The sequence below is a fragment of the Ptychodera flava genome, chromosome 13, assembly GCF_041260155.1.
Source record: "Ptychodera flava strain L36383 chromosome 13, AS_Pfla_20210202, whole genome shotgun sequence".
Classification (NCBI taxonomy): Eukaryota; Metazoa; Hemichordata; class Enteropneusta; family Ptychoderidae; genus Ptychodera; species Ptychodera flava.
Window position 1 is genome coordinate 42,299,329 of NC_091940.1, and position 14,683 is coordinate 42,314,011.

General features: G+C 35.6%; 1 protein-coding gene across 7 annotated transcripts in view; it reads left to right on the plus strand.

Moving 5' to 3' along the window:
- The window catches only part of LOC139148501 (uncharacterized), a 77,984-nt gene that overhangs the window by 23,610 nt on the left and 39,691 nt on the right, over window positions 1–14,683 (plus strand). For 4 of the 7 annotated variants that reach the window (XM_070719988.1, XM_070719987.1, XM_070719992.1 and 1 more), the window contains exons 2-3: window positions 9,930–10,049; window positions 13,727–13,907. In XM_070719988.1, the coding sequence (XP_070576089.1) occupies window positions 9,965–10,049; window positions 13,727–13,907 (266 nt within the window). In that variant the 5' untranslated portion in view covers window positions 9,930–9,964. Of the gene's footprint in view, window positions 1–9,034; window positions 9,130–9,504; window positions 9,524–9,929; window positions 10,050–13,726; window positions 13,908–14,683 lie in introns of those variants that run through there. The other 3 variants (XM_070719986.1, XM_070719991.1, XM_070719990.1) reach the window with 2 other exon arrangements.

A 14,683-nucleotide genomic window follows, 5' to 3' on the forward strand; every position in this document is an offset into this window, starting at 1 on the left:
GAAATTGTAATCTGGTGGGTAAATTTTCTGATGAGACAATCTGGTGCCAACACAGGCCTTTAATTGAAAGCAAAGCTTTTAATGTAATCATCAGTTTTGAATGGAATTAATTATGGTGATAGTTGTTAGTCCCCACGGACACCGTCCGGGGGGACTTATAGGTTTGGTCATGTCCGTGCGTGTGTCCGTGCGTCCGTGTGTGCGTCCGTGCGTGCGTGCGTCCGTCCGTTCACGCAGATATCTCAGAGATGCCTGGAGCGATTTCATTCAAACTTGGTACAAGGATTACTTCATATGTCATACAGATGCACGTCAATTTGTTTTGTGATACGATCCAATATGGCTGCCAGGCGGCCATTTTATTATGATTTTTTCATGTACAGAGCCGTAACTCAGGCATGTTTCAACCGATTTTATTCAAAGTTGGTACAAGGACATTGACCCATGTCATAGATATGCACGTCAATTTGTTTTGTGATACGATCCAATATGGCTGCCATGAGGCCATTTTGTTACAATTTTTTTCATGTACAGAGCCATAACTCAGGCATATCTCAACTGATTTTATTCAAACTTGGTACAAGGACATTGACCTATGTCATACATATGCACGTCAATTTGTTTTGTGATACAATCCAATATGGCCGCCAGGCGGCCATTTTATTACGATTTTTTTCATGTACAGAGCCATTACTCAGGCATGTTTCAACCGATTTTATTTGCTCAAGTTGGTACAAGGACATTGACCAATGTCATAGATATGCACGTCAATTTGTTTTGTGATACAATCCAATATAGCCGCCTTGCGGCCATTTTGTTACGATTTTTTTCATGTACAGAGCCATAACTCAGGCATATCTCAACCGATTTTATTCAAAGTTGGTACAAGGACATTGACCTATGTCATACATATGCACATTAATTTGTTTTGTGATATGATCCAATATGGCCGCCAAGCGGCCATTTCATATACGATTTTTTCATGTACAGAGCCATTACTCAGGCATGTTTCAACCGATTTTATTCAAATTTGGTACAAGGACATTGACCAATATCATAGCTATGCACATCAATTTGTTTTATGATACGATCCAATATGGCCGCCGTGCGTCCATTTTGTCATGATTTTTTCATGTACAGGGCCATAACTCTGGCATATCTCAACCGACTTTATTCAAAGTTGGTACAAGGACATTGACCTATGTCATACACATGCACATTGATTTGTTTTGTGATACGATCCAATATGGCTGCGGTGTGGCCATTTTGTTACGTTTTTTCTATGTCTGGAACCATAACTCAGACATGTATCAAGCAAATTTATTAAAAGTTGGTACAAGCTAGGAGATTGATTAATGTCATACATATGCACGTTAATTTGTTTTGTGATACAATCCAATATGGTCGCCGTGTGGCCATTTTATTACGATTTTTTTATGTCCTGAACGATAACTCAGACATGTATCCAGCAAATTTTTTCAAAAGTATTTTTATCACAGATTTAATGAAGAGGACTCTATCCTCTCTGAGGACCTGTAATCAAAGTACCCATTAACAAGTGGGGACTGTGTCATCAACGATGACTTGTTAATCCAGTGTCTTTAGTCATGCTAAACTTTCATGAAGGAAAGATTATAGTTTCTTTGTTTCGTGAAAATGGAAGAGTGTTGGGCTTGCTCAAGAAGAGTTTGCTTTATATAGTAAGGTATACATGAGAAAATTATGCCAACTTCCAAAATTGACTAGAAAGACTTCAATGCATATTCCTTAGGAAACTGAAAAGTTGGAAAGAAAATCAAAGCATCCTTAACTGAAGCAAAATTAGTGATGAACACAAATAAGAAGTTATTGAGGTCTCAATCTGTAAGAAAACCACTACCACTGTCAGTAATTAAGTTTGTTCTAGGTAGTAGGCTAAAACTTGTGGTGCAAACTGACTAAGGACTTGAAAGATTGCAAATGCATAGAGGTAGTTGAATACTGAAATAACAAAATTATAATCTGATTACACAGGGGTGGTTTGGATGGGATGGCCCTATCCTGACATAGAAAAGTTTGAATTTTACATATTGCAATGGCCTTATCTGGTGGCCATTTTGAGTTTTAAACACAGTTTTCATGAAGACTCAAAATATAATAGACGCAAAATGTCTTGACAAGTAAATATCTCAATAGGAAAAATTCCTATTTTTTCACTAATTATTGCAAAAAAATGCAATTTAATATGAAGAAATCAAAACAAAGCTTCTGTTTATGTATGGTATCATTGCTGCAGAAGAGGTTGGAATTTCTAATGTTTAAATAGTTTATGTGATACATTGATTAAAATTCAGTGTATGGCTATTCATTTTGGAATGCAGCTATATTAAAACAGGTGTTTCCTATAACATGCTCTGTGATACAAAAGAAATCATAAGTAGGTCTATTTTAATGCCAATTCTTGTACCCTTCTCAGGCCAACCCGCTTCACATATTACATTGCAACTTATCAATTTAAAAGAAATAAAAAGGCAAGTCCAATATTTTGTTAAGGATGAAATGTAAAATCATTTGAAAGCAGTTGTCATGACTTAGGTCAAGCGCAGGGTTTTACATGACGCGCATTTCTGCGTCCTTTACGCATAAAACCGGACCCAGGACCCCTCAAAAACTATACTACGCGTCCCTTCGGACGCACAAATATCTGTTGCTGGTGTATATCTCGCGAAGCTGCTGAACACGTAAAACACATCCCAGTAAACCTTACCGACCCCATACTTTAATAGAATGCTCCGTAGTGCATTGGCCTCCACTGTTTGATGACCAATGGTACCCGCGGAAACAAATTTTTCTACCGTAAAAAGTGACTTTCAAAATGTAAACTGATTCTTAATTGGTCGATTTCTTGTTTACGGCGATAACATTATGCATTATGGCGGGTCGTGTCAAATACCCAAAACAAGCCGATCTGCGAAAGTTTTTCGACGGCCGCAGCAACCAGCACGATGTAGGTTCGGTCGAGGCCGAAACAGCAGCTACGCCATGCGATACTGATACATCAGATCCCCGGCCAAGTCAGCAAAATTACGAACATTCAACAGAAGTTGGCTCGATAGATTTAAATGGCTTCGATATTCTGAAGAGCGAAACGTCATGGAATGCGATGTATGTTTGAAATCGAATGTTACATGCCCGTTCACGGAAGGTTGTTCTAATTTTCAACATTCAACTCTCACTCGTCATCAGGACTCGAAAAGTCATCTCACAAGTGCTAAAATCCTAAGCTTGAGGTCACAATTTACTACTGCTCGCAAATCTGCAGAGGACCGGCAGGTACCTAGGTGCAGGGTATGAGTAACGAACTCGAGGCGTACGCTGCACAATTACGTACTGTTTACCTGATTGCTAAACGTGACCTTCCGTGCGATGTATTCACTGACATCATGCATCTACAGAATCTGAACGGCTTAGACATTGAATATTACAAACGTCCTCAGATAGTTATGGAGTTTGAAGAGTGTATTCAACGTGTGATCGAGAAGTCCCTGATTGATAGCATACATGCAACTTGCAAGTGATTTCATTGGTATAATCACGTTTGTGGAGGGACCGTGGTATAATGTTGAATGAGACTTGTGACATAACCGTTCATAAGAAACTTGCCATATATGTTCGATATATTCAGAATGGCGAGGCGAATGTTTCTTTCCTCTGTAACCAGCAAATTGCCACTGCTGCAGGGATCGAAAACGCCTTGATTGAATTTTTGACTGGGAAAGAAATCTGTGACGTAGACACGCCGTAGACAAAATATATGGACTGGGAACAGACGGGGCGGCCGTAATGACCGGTCGTTTGAACGTACGGGTTGGGTGCAAAATTAAAAGCCAGAAATCCCAACCTTGTTCAAGTGCATTGTGTTGCACATCGATTGAATCTTGCTGCTTCTCAAGCAGGCAGAGAATGAGATATTGAATATTGCAAAGAATATCATAATATAATCCATTCATTGTATAAATACTTTAATGACTCTAGTGTGAGATATGACAAACTTAGAGAAATTCAAACTCTGTTGAATGGGAAGGCAAAACAAATAACTGAGCCTACATCTGTTCGCTGGTTGTCGGTTGAATCAGCTGTCAAGATGATTTTCATCAGTTTTGAGCCAATTGCCTTGGCACTTGCAAGTGACAAAAAAGGGGAAAGGCTGATGGGCTGTTGAAATTTGTCTCCAATTCATTGTTTCTGCTATTCACTGCCTTATTGATTGATGTCCTTACTGTGATTGGAATTTTGAGCCTTACATTTCAGAAAGATTCTGTCAACCTATCCCATATCAAAAAAAATGTTCAGTCTACAGGGTAGGGACACATTGAATACAATGACTAATGATTCACACACTGTCAGAGAAGTCTTTAATGCTTTGGGTGATGTTCCTGGCAATGGTCAGAAAAACACATACAAAAACATTCAAATCACTTACAATCAGCCACTCAGACATAGCTTCTGTAGTGTACGAGAAAATTATATCAACAAACTACTGCAGAATTTAGATTGCAGATTTCCAGATGATGAGATGAATATTCTGGAATGTTTTGATGTAATTCTAAACCCACACAGATATCCTGAAAATTTGGCCAACCTACCTGAATATGGGGTCAACCAGCTTGATCAACTGTTGATCATCATAACAATACACCAGGTATTGATGCTGATAGAGCTAGGGCACACTTTCTTGTTTACAAACACTTCACAAGATCTCACACGGACGCACTGAATTTTGATATGTATATCAAGCTGTTGCTAACTGATTTTACAGAGGAGTATCCTGATCTTGCCATTCTTGCTAAAATTGCTCTTGTCATACCAGTGTCCTCTGCCCCATGTGAAAGGGGCTTTTCAGTACAAAATGCCATCAAACAGTGGGCACGAAATAGACTCAATCCTCAAAGGCTTAATAGACTAATGTTCATCAAACTGGTTGGCCCCATCACAGATGATTTTGACTTTATAAACAATGCTAGGTTATTTGCTGAAGGAGCTGCTGGCAGAGTGTGAACTCAACCTACTGGACTTGCTAGGTGAATGCCATTTCAGAGTATGAAATTACCTTCTTGTCAATTTGACAAATTTGAATACTTGTTCAAATTTCACAACTTTGTGAACTTGTCATTAAAGTTATGAGATCATTTCAATTATGAATAGTGTTCTTTGAATTGATCAATGAGGGACCTCAGTATGAACTAGAATTTCATGTAAGAATAATTTTAAGAAATGCGCAACCATTTGCTGTGTGTTATAACACTAATTGAACACAGTGAAGACCATGGCATGGATAAACAATAAAATATTCTTTTGAAATAAATTGGGACCCCCATATTTTGATGTAGGACTCCCATTTTCTAACACCAGGGGTCCCAGGGACTCTCAAAAGTAAAAAGTGATGTAAAACCCTGCAAGCGTCATTGTTTTAGTGCAAATGGTATACAAGGTAGCCAGCCTCTGTTTTAGCCCGCTGCTGTACATACCAGTAGCCAATATAAAGCTATCAACAATTGTTAGCATGAAGGCTGGGTATCTTATAAAGTATTTCTCATCAAAACCCCATCTACTACAACCTGTTAACTGCCACTTTCAATTGAAATTAAATTTGCAATCCTTCTCTAAACAACTTATGGACTGAGTCAAAATGTGATATTATTTGGCTTTAGTAACTTGATGGCCTGTCTGGTTTCAGTTTTAGTATACTTTTGTGTGATTATCATTAGGTTTGACTAAAATCAAATGAAGTGTGTCGTTGTGTCAGTGACACAATACTGGTATGCACTGCAATACACATGCAGATAGCTGACAGGATTCTCAAACATCAAACTTCAAAGGCATAAATTTATGATCAAACTTTTATCAAGGAAACTTTTCAATAGTTCACTTTCAAAATAAGAAATAATTTATTGCGGCACATCGCAAATTTTGGTTCTTGAAACCCAAATTACTCAAAATTTACTGTTATTTGAAATTCAAAATGGCGACTATGATTATCTCTCAATCGGGAAAAATTAGATTTTCAATGATCACTAAAACAAGACGGTGAAACCTTTATTTATTTCATAAGCTTGTAGTCCACATAAGCACTATACATGCAAAGTCCCTTGAAAAGTTGAGAGTCTGAATATGAATATCTGTCTCTGAGTTGCATTCTTCATTTTAACACGTACAGCATAGAGAAGTTCACTAAGACAGCAGGCAGCAGGTCACTGAAACACAGCCTGGCTGTCATGTCAGAATTGGACTATAGGTTTAATATGAGGACATTGGACTTTGATCAGAGGGATAACACTGAATTACTCTGGAAGTTGAGCCTCCTTAAGTAAACCACAGTCTGTGAGTAAATTTAAACAAACAAGCATATCATAGTTTGGCATGAATAATTGATTGCCTCTGTGTAAATTAGGGCAAAGGGCAAGATAACTAAGTGTCTATTTAATATTCATGTTTTAATATCTAGGAAAGTTTAATGAGCACCCCTTATAGGAAGCAACATTTTACAGTTCAGATTAAATTTCTAGTGCAGTACACTAGTCTTTATCTGGGAACTGCACTGCAAACATTCCACATTTACTTAGTTCCAGCGACTTCCACGGTTGGTAATACAACAAAAAATTTAATCTGAAAAATCATAAATTATTGATTTGAACTTCTTGCATGCTTGGTTTTCTGATTAGCAACAGTGCCTACCAAAATGAACTTTTGGTCTGGTAGACTTATAGTGTCAACCCTTATCCCACTACCTCAGACACACAAAGCTGTACAGTGTGACTGCATCAAATGTTTGAAATGTTTTAAAATTATCAGTTCTTGTAATCCATCAAGCTGATTTTGCTTTCACCATGGTAAAAATAACCTGCAAAGCTCTCACTCAAACCTATTATTTAGTGTCACATTTTGGTGTCAAAGTTGTCTTTTTTAAGGCTTCTAGTACTTGCAAGGAAGATATATAGATCAGATTCAAAAGATGTATTTTTTTTCTCCTGTGCAAAGACTTCATCATAATTTTCCCATAATCCTAAGTAAAGTCATTCACCAAGTGGTTATGGGAATGGAAAAAGACCTAGGTAATTTATATTACCATACCAGTGGCTTGAATAGATTGAAATCTTATGATTAAATCTGGATTTCCATTTTGCCTTTCTTTGTTGTTTTGCTTGATTTTGTTGATGTGCCTGGATACGTTTGTGCAAACTGACAAATAAATTAGAGCATTGTAAATAGGACTGCAGGTCTTGTATTACTTGATAAACATTGATACATGGCTGTAATTAGCAGACTCTAAATGGATACAATTTGTACCTGACAACAGCGTAATCAATGGTTCATTTTAATATATTTAAATGTATAAAAACTTTTTATCTTTCTGTATTACTGTATTGTCAATCTACAGATCATATCTGCTGACTATTTGTATCGTTCCTCATAATAGAATACTTTACTTTGAGCTTAATTTAAAGAGATTAAAATTCTCTTTTGTTTATCTAAACAAATCTGAAAACTGTTGTTTAATTTGAAAAATAGTTAGCCTCATGTATTTTTCTGTCAGGACACCAATCAACCTATGATATGTTACTTCTATATAAATTTAACGTTTTTGTTTGGAATTCCCCATTTTCTTGAAAATTGGCATTTTTTTATATAAAATTCCAACATTTTCTGACATCATCATTTTCTTGTCCTTTTATGTTAAGACATTGTCATCCCATCTCTTAACTTTTGATGACATTGCCACTTATGCAAATACTTACATGGAATGGTCCCTATCAGTGTCTCAGAAGATAATTTGACTTCATTCAGTTAGATGTTTAATATCAACCAGTATGCATCAATCAATTGGAGTAACTACAGAGATAATATGCATTGATTTATGAGTAAAGTTTCAACAAATTTACTGGTTATAAGAGGCTACGGACTCAGATTGTCAGAATTCAGAACTTGTTGTTGATGTTTCCTTTAAAACTTGCATCATGCATTTGCTATCAAAGTTTCAATGTAAATTAAACCATTCCAATGTGAATTAGAATTTTCTGATCAGCTTATAAAAAATGTGATTCTGTGAACCAGATCACTGAATTAATTTTGGTATAATTTATAATGTGATTTTAATTCTAACATTTCATTTGAATGAGAACATTGTATACGTAGAATCATATTTAAGAGTACAACATATCAAGGCACAGAAATTTCTGGAAAGTTAAACAATCCCTTAAAGTTCCCTAGTAGTAAAAAATAATCGTTGCCTAAAGGATTATTCAATGCCAGTAGAAGATGGATATGATAAACAGATTATGTCAATTATTCATCTAACATTTTACTTCAAAATTTCTCAGTATATATCTCAAACATTTTAAGCTTATATAATGCCTTTTTGAAAATGTTTTGTAAATTGTTATATTTTTATCAAGTGTGTGTGTGCAGTAAGGACATTGTTCAGATGTCAGCTTTAAGTGTCTTGAAAACCTACACTGCATTTGCCTCACTTTTTAAAATATTTCATGGTTTAGTTTCAATAATAATTAATACTTAGAGTTAAAGTTAAAATAACTGGGCGTCATATTTCATAAATCAAGTGATTAAGGTTGATTGCAATTCCAGTAAATGTAACAACCCCCCATCCCCCCAAAATATCAGCCACTAAGAAACAGAGAAGAGTCCTTACTGGTTTACATGTAAAGCTTTATGAGTCAATCTGTCAAAAAGGGTTTATTGCATTCTATCAAATCAATGGAGAGCGGCAGCTGCCAACCACTGTACCAGGTTCATGTTGTCTCCTGCAGTGGGGAGGCTGCACTACTCTCCACCAGGTACTGTACACATCTAGTTACAGGTCTTATGACAGCATAATAAATAACCTTCTGATTGCTTTGTGTCCACAGAAATTTGCTCTTCTTGACATCAGAAATGTGACCTTTTATTAAACTGTGACTGACTGTATTGTCCAAGTCTTGTAAACTCCAGTTTGATTTATGTTTCTATTAGGTTCATAGCTTACATATAAAATACATATCTTGTCTGTTATCAAAATAGAGTATATTGCGGTACATTCTTAGCTGACTGTACACCAACACAGTATGTCTTGATGCATCTGTCCCACCATGAATGGTTAGTAACCAACATTTCCATATTTGTTTTGCAGCTTTTGATCACTGTTTTTCAACTTGATGATTTGTACAATATGTCTCAGGCTTGTTAGTAGACAACCAACTTGACTGTCATTGTAGTGACAACGAGTACTTATTATCAAATTTTACCAATTTGAACCAAACAGAACAAGTTGGTATTTCTTCTAAATTTTTGGTTTGCCGTGGCTAAAGCTGTTTGCGCTGTGAGGTTGTGCCAAAGCAATTAGGCATTTTTTGTTCACAGGTTGGCTACATGCGTTATAAATAATCATGTTTATGTACATAAGATTAGTTTTGACGTCAGAGACAGTTGTATAATGTAGTTCCATGTTGCTTGCATGCTCACAACAGTGATACACACATGACAAGTACATGTATGTGGTTATTATTTGACTGTTTTATCTGCAGTATGTGTGTCTTAATGTGTCTCACCATCTGTAATTATGTCCTCTGCCATGAGCTGTACACTTTGACTTTAAAGCTAGTAAACCGGTAGAGTTTTTTAGACTATTTCACAATTTGATGATGAATTGTGACAGCAATGGCATTGGACTCATCCTATTCAATACAGTCAATACCATGCTGCTTGTAATAAATTTGAGATGTGGTATGAATGTACCGGTAGTGGTCTTCTAAGACTTTTTCATTTCACACAAGCCATCAACCAAGTCACATTTTTAAGGGATAAAATGGTGTTTATTTGTCTTATTTGTAAATATACAATAATCAAGAGTTGAATTTCATCTCATTTTGAGAATGTACCTTTTTTTTACTTTTCAGAAGTGAAAGAAAACAGGAATGGGACAGATATTAGGATGGGATTGGTGGCTTTCCAACATTTTTCAGTATTATTATTCTTGTTGTGTTGTTACTCTATCCCGATAGCTGCAATATCTATAGGTAAGTTCAACCAGGATGTGACTTGTCCATCCAACGTCGGCACTAAATCTTGCAGTCAAAAGTTATATCATTACCATTTCCACAAGTGTCTTTTTTCAAATATCTAAACCTGAATGTTTAAGCTAACGGAATACATCTCACCTGTCTCCTTACAAGGTCTTTAAGAGACATGAATGGGACAGATGACGTGAAGTATATGGTAGTGTCTAAGAACATATTGATAAATGAAAGAAATATGCTGTTCTGTAGTGCTGAGACTGATATAAATTTTCAGTCTCATGTCATTATTGACAGAAATGGTTATAATAAGTCTTGAATTTAAAACTCTGAATGAAGACAATTGTAAGTTTCATGTCACTGATGTGATAATATTCCTTGGCCCTTTGGCTCATTTTTGATGTGATTGAACATTTTCAAAGGAGGATATATTTGATAATTTTGACTTCTTAAAGCATTGACAGTTTTTTCCTGCGCCAAGAGTTAATCAAATTTTCATTTGGCTTGCAATTTGACAAGATTTTCAGAATGATGAGATACTGAACAATCAGACTTGTCAGTGACACTTAATGTCAGATAATATGTATTTCTGTAAGTGTAAACATGGCAGTTCTTTTGAAAGGTATCGTCCTGATTACATGTAACTAGTCAAACTGTACATGTTCAATGCTCTATTCATTGTGACCTTAAAACAGAACCTAATGTCTCATAGTAGTACTATAATATAAATCTGCTATGAACAAAAGTTTTGTTCATTTAACAGCAATGACTGCATGTATCAAACAGAATTTTATTGTTCTCATATACTAGCTTAGCTAATAATTTGTTTTACTTCAATTTTAAGGTTTAGGGTTGTGTTATTATTTCAAATTTTAAAAGGGGAACTGTGTGTAAGTTTTGGATTTATCAGTAACTATTATCAAATATGAGTCTTTCAATGCGGGTCAGCCAGCGACGTCTCCATTTGTGAAGAACACACATATATATGTGGCCAGGCAAAGCCATAAATCAAAGAGATTGCATGTACATGTACAAGTCACACACTGACTGTCCTGCCCTCGTACCGTAAACAGTATATCATATAACACTGTCATCTTTCTTGCTATGTACTTCTGTCCTAGTGTCCCTGCTGACAATTTTAACATGGAATTTTTCCCTGTGAAGTTCTTTAAATTCATAAATGTTGAGTCTGTCATATATGATAAATGTGAGAATTAAAAGAAATACTGCCTCATCAATTCAGTTTGATGGCATACATGTACATATATGTTTCTGTAGTACTTCCATGTACAAGCCATTGTTGACACATCTTTGTCAAATAACACTGCAGATCACAATTTTGCCTTACTGAATATAGCTATGGTCACCAACATTTGCTGTTGCTAACAGAAATGTAGACAATTTTCTGTCTGAGATGATATCCTTTGCAGTTGTTACAGTTTTCATTCTTAACACTGTGACCATGGCAGGCATCAAAGTACCATTTTCACCATTCCTGCAAGGATTAATTTTCAAAAGTTTTGTCAAAATATTCCCACAAATATTTGTGTTTGCATATTAATGATGGAACTTCTACTTCTTCATGAATCAGCCCTATTCACATTCAATGCTTCTGCAATATTCTGGTTGTAAAAAGGAAGACTGATGATCAAATTAGCAGTATTATATCCTTTGTCAGCATGAATGATGATATTGACTGGTTAGGTTATACCATTTATGATTAACATCCATGGACACATGTCAAATAAAATATTTGATTGTTTTAACTGATATTTGCAGAGACATTGTTTTGTCAACTCTGATAACCTGTGATGTCATAGAGTCAGCGTTTGGTCCTTATTGAATTACTTTTTGTCATTTTAACCCTTTAAGCGCCAAAGCAGTTTTTAGCTCATATTTGGTGTTTATATAAATATCAAAAAGAGCTTATATGGTGAGTCGGGGGCGTCTGTATGTCTGTATATTTGTAGGTATGTATGTGCAGATGTATGTCCATCACATGCAAAAGCTCCCATACCGCCTAAGCTACCATCTCAGTATTTGGTGTACAGGTAGATGCAGGGGTTGAGATGTGACGTTGTTCAAATGAACACGTCAGTGTCAAAAATGTGCAAATGAGGTAAGAAAAAGGGAAATTCTGCAACCGTTCATGAGTGGTGGCATGCCAGTGGCTGAAACAGGATACTCCACTGACCTGTATCATTTCCTGTCATTGTTTATGAACTGTTACATATTAACAGACCTGCTCAAACTAAGGGACGGACCGTTAGATCTTAGGAGGGGGTAGTCACAATGAAATTGTGAGCATTTTTTTTTACAATTTATTTCTAAAATTTTTTTTTTCCCAATGAGAAAATCTGTGCTAATTTTTTTTACTGAACAAATTTTCAGATTTATAATTTTGTTTAGTTCGACTCTGTCTGAGGATACAGTGTACATCCAAATCACTAGCGCAAGTAAGATTGTGTGCTGCAACTACAACATACATATGGCCCAGTGATTTATATCAATTTGCTGATAGACTTCGCGAAATGTTGCAGATCATCTTTTGACAAGCTGAGAAGCTGTTTGCAAAAAATGTGGTGAAATTTCAATATTTGTGTCTTAGGACAATTTTTGCCCTGTTTTGATCAAAACATCTATTTCTCTGTAGCAGTATGTCCAACTTCTGTCATTCTTGTTTTTCTGGTTTAAATACTTCTTGTTGTTTTTCTGGTTGTACTGAACAGATAGAAACAACATTTATTGTTGATCTTTGGTACCCATACTGGTATTAACCAATTCTGATCAAATGTGAGCGACACCGTATAATTGCGGTATTTTTTTTCACTTATATTAAATATAAGTCAGTCAAGTTTTTCAGAATTTTGTGGAAAATTTTGATATAAAACTGTAGCCACAATGTTATGTCCATTTGGTCCAAAAATATAAAATAATGACCGGAAAATTCATGAAAATTGGTAAAACGTTGCACTAAAATTTTGGGTGGAAAGATTACAGCACTCAAAGGGTTAATGCCTAAATGTTCTTTGACATTTCTGTTGTGTACTTATGAAGATCGTTATAGTTTGTAGTTAGCAATAATGGAAGTTTAGCTCACCATCTTATCAAATAAATAAGAACTTTGAGCTGATCGAGATATACGGCAGTTAGAAATACCATACAGTTTGGACACCTTTTGTGTTTTGCAATGGTGAGCTGAAGCACATAAGTCAATGTTTGGATTGTGTATCATGTAGTTTCTTCTGTTGGAATCATGTCAAAATTATTAGAGGAACAGTTGTGTGTACATGTAAATGCCGACAAAGAGTTTGATGTTTCGAGGTTAGCCACCCATACCCTATAGGGTAGACAACAGGGACTGTAGGTGGAAGTTGAAATGAACATCTTATTTTTGTTTTTGAGAAATTAACATTTAATGTACAGGTAGTTCTACTATACTGCTATATTTTTTGTGTGTTGCAGTCGAGGGTTTCAAAGTGACACCAAGGCATATTGGTAGGGATTGCAAACCTCATTCATGTACCAAAACATGTAAATGTAGATAGCACTTTGTATTGTATTGTAAAGTTAGTGCAGTGTTACTTTGATTTCTATCTGTGTACATTTCGTACATTTAATTTGTAATTGTTGTTTCCCTGATTATACTTACTGCCATTTTACATGTGTTCTGTTGTCAGATATATGTGAAAGTATTACAAAGACTCTCAGTGCGGATTCCCATGGATACATTACATCACCAAATTATTCCAATGATTACGATCCAGATAGAACATGCCCTCTGAAGTTAGTGGCACCAGAAGGTTACTTCATTAGCATACACTTCTTAGCTTTTGATTTGGAATACTGTACATCCTGCAGGTAAGTTTATTGCAATTCCCATTGGATTTTATTGATTGTCTGTCTTCAAATTGAAGGTTTTAAATTATCAGCAGAATTCCAGTAGGGTTACCTATGGCGGAGCATAGTAGTTGTTAGGCCAAAAAAAATAATAGGTTTGTTTCTTATCATTGACTTGTGGCAAAAATGATGCGGCGATGTGATTTAAAAAAAAAATTAATTTTTGGTGGAATTTGATACATTTTCCCTTTTTTTCCATAGGGGCAAATGAAAAACAGCGAAAAAAAAGAGTTGATGTGCATACTTTGAAATGATGCGTGCAATAAGAAACAAATCAATTTTTTGGGGGCCTTAAAATGTGACAATTCATATCCCAACTAGTCTGATCGGGAGTTATCAATGCTGAGATTGGCTGAAATCATGCTGATATGAGTGAGTACTCATCATAGTAGCAGCCAACACAATTTGTTCAAAATTCTTTTTCCAACACATGTTGAGATTGTTTTTGACATGTTTTATTTTTTAAACAGGATAGAATGGTGTAAAAATTGTAATTCAAATGTGTATTTCTCTACATGTTAAATATCTAAATGGGTTTGTGATTCATTTAATGTTTTGTACTTAGAAATTGAAACAGGAATGTACAAATTGTAAACTCTCTTACTTTTATCAAATTATTTATAATATGTTTTTTACATTTTCACGTGGAATAGTTGACTTGTAGAGTTTTGCCTGTATCCATTTCTAACCCTTCTACATTGGAGTGAAGTAGTCATGCCCTAATGCTAGAACAAAGA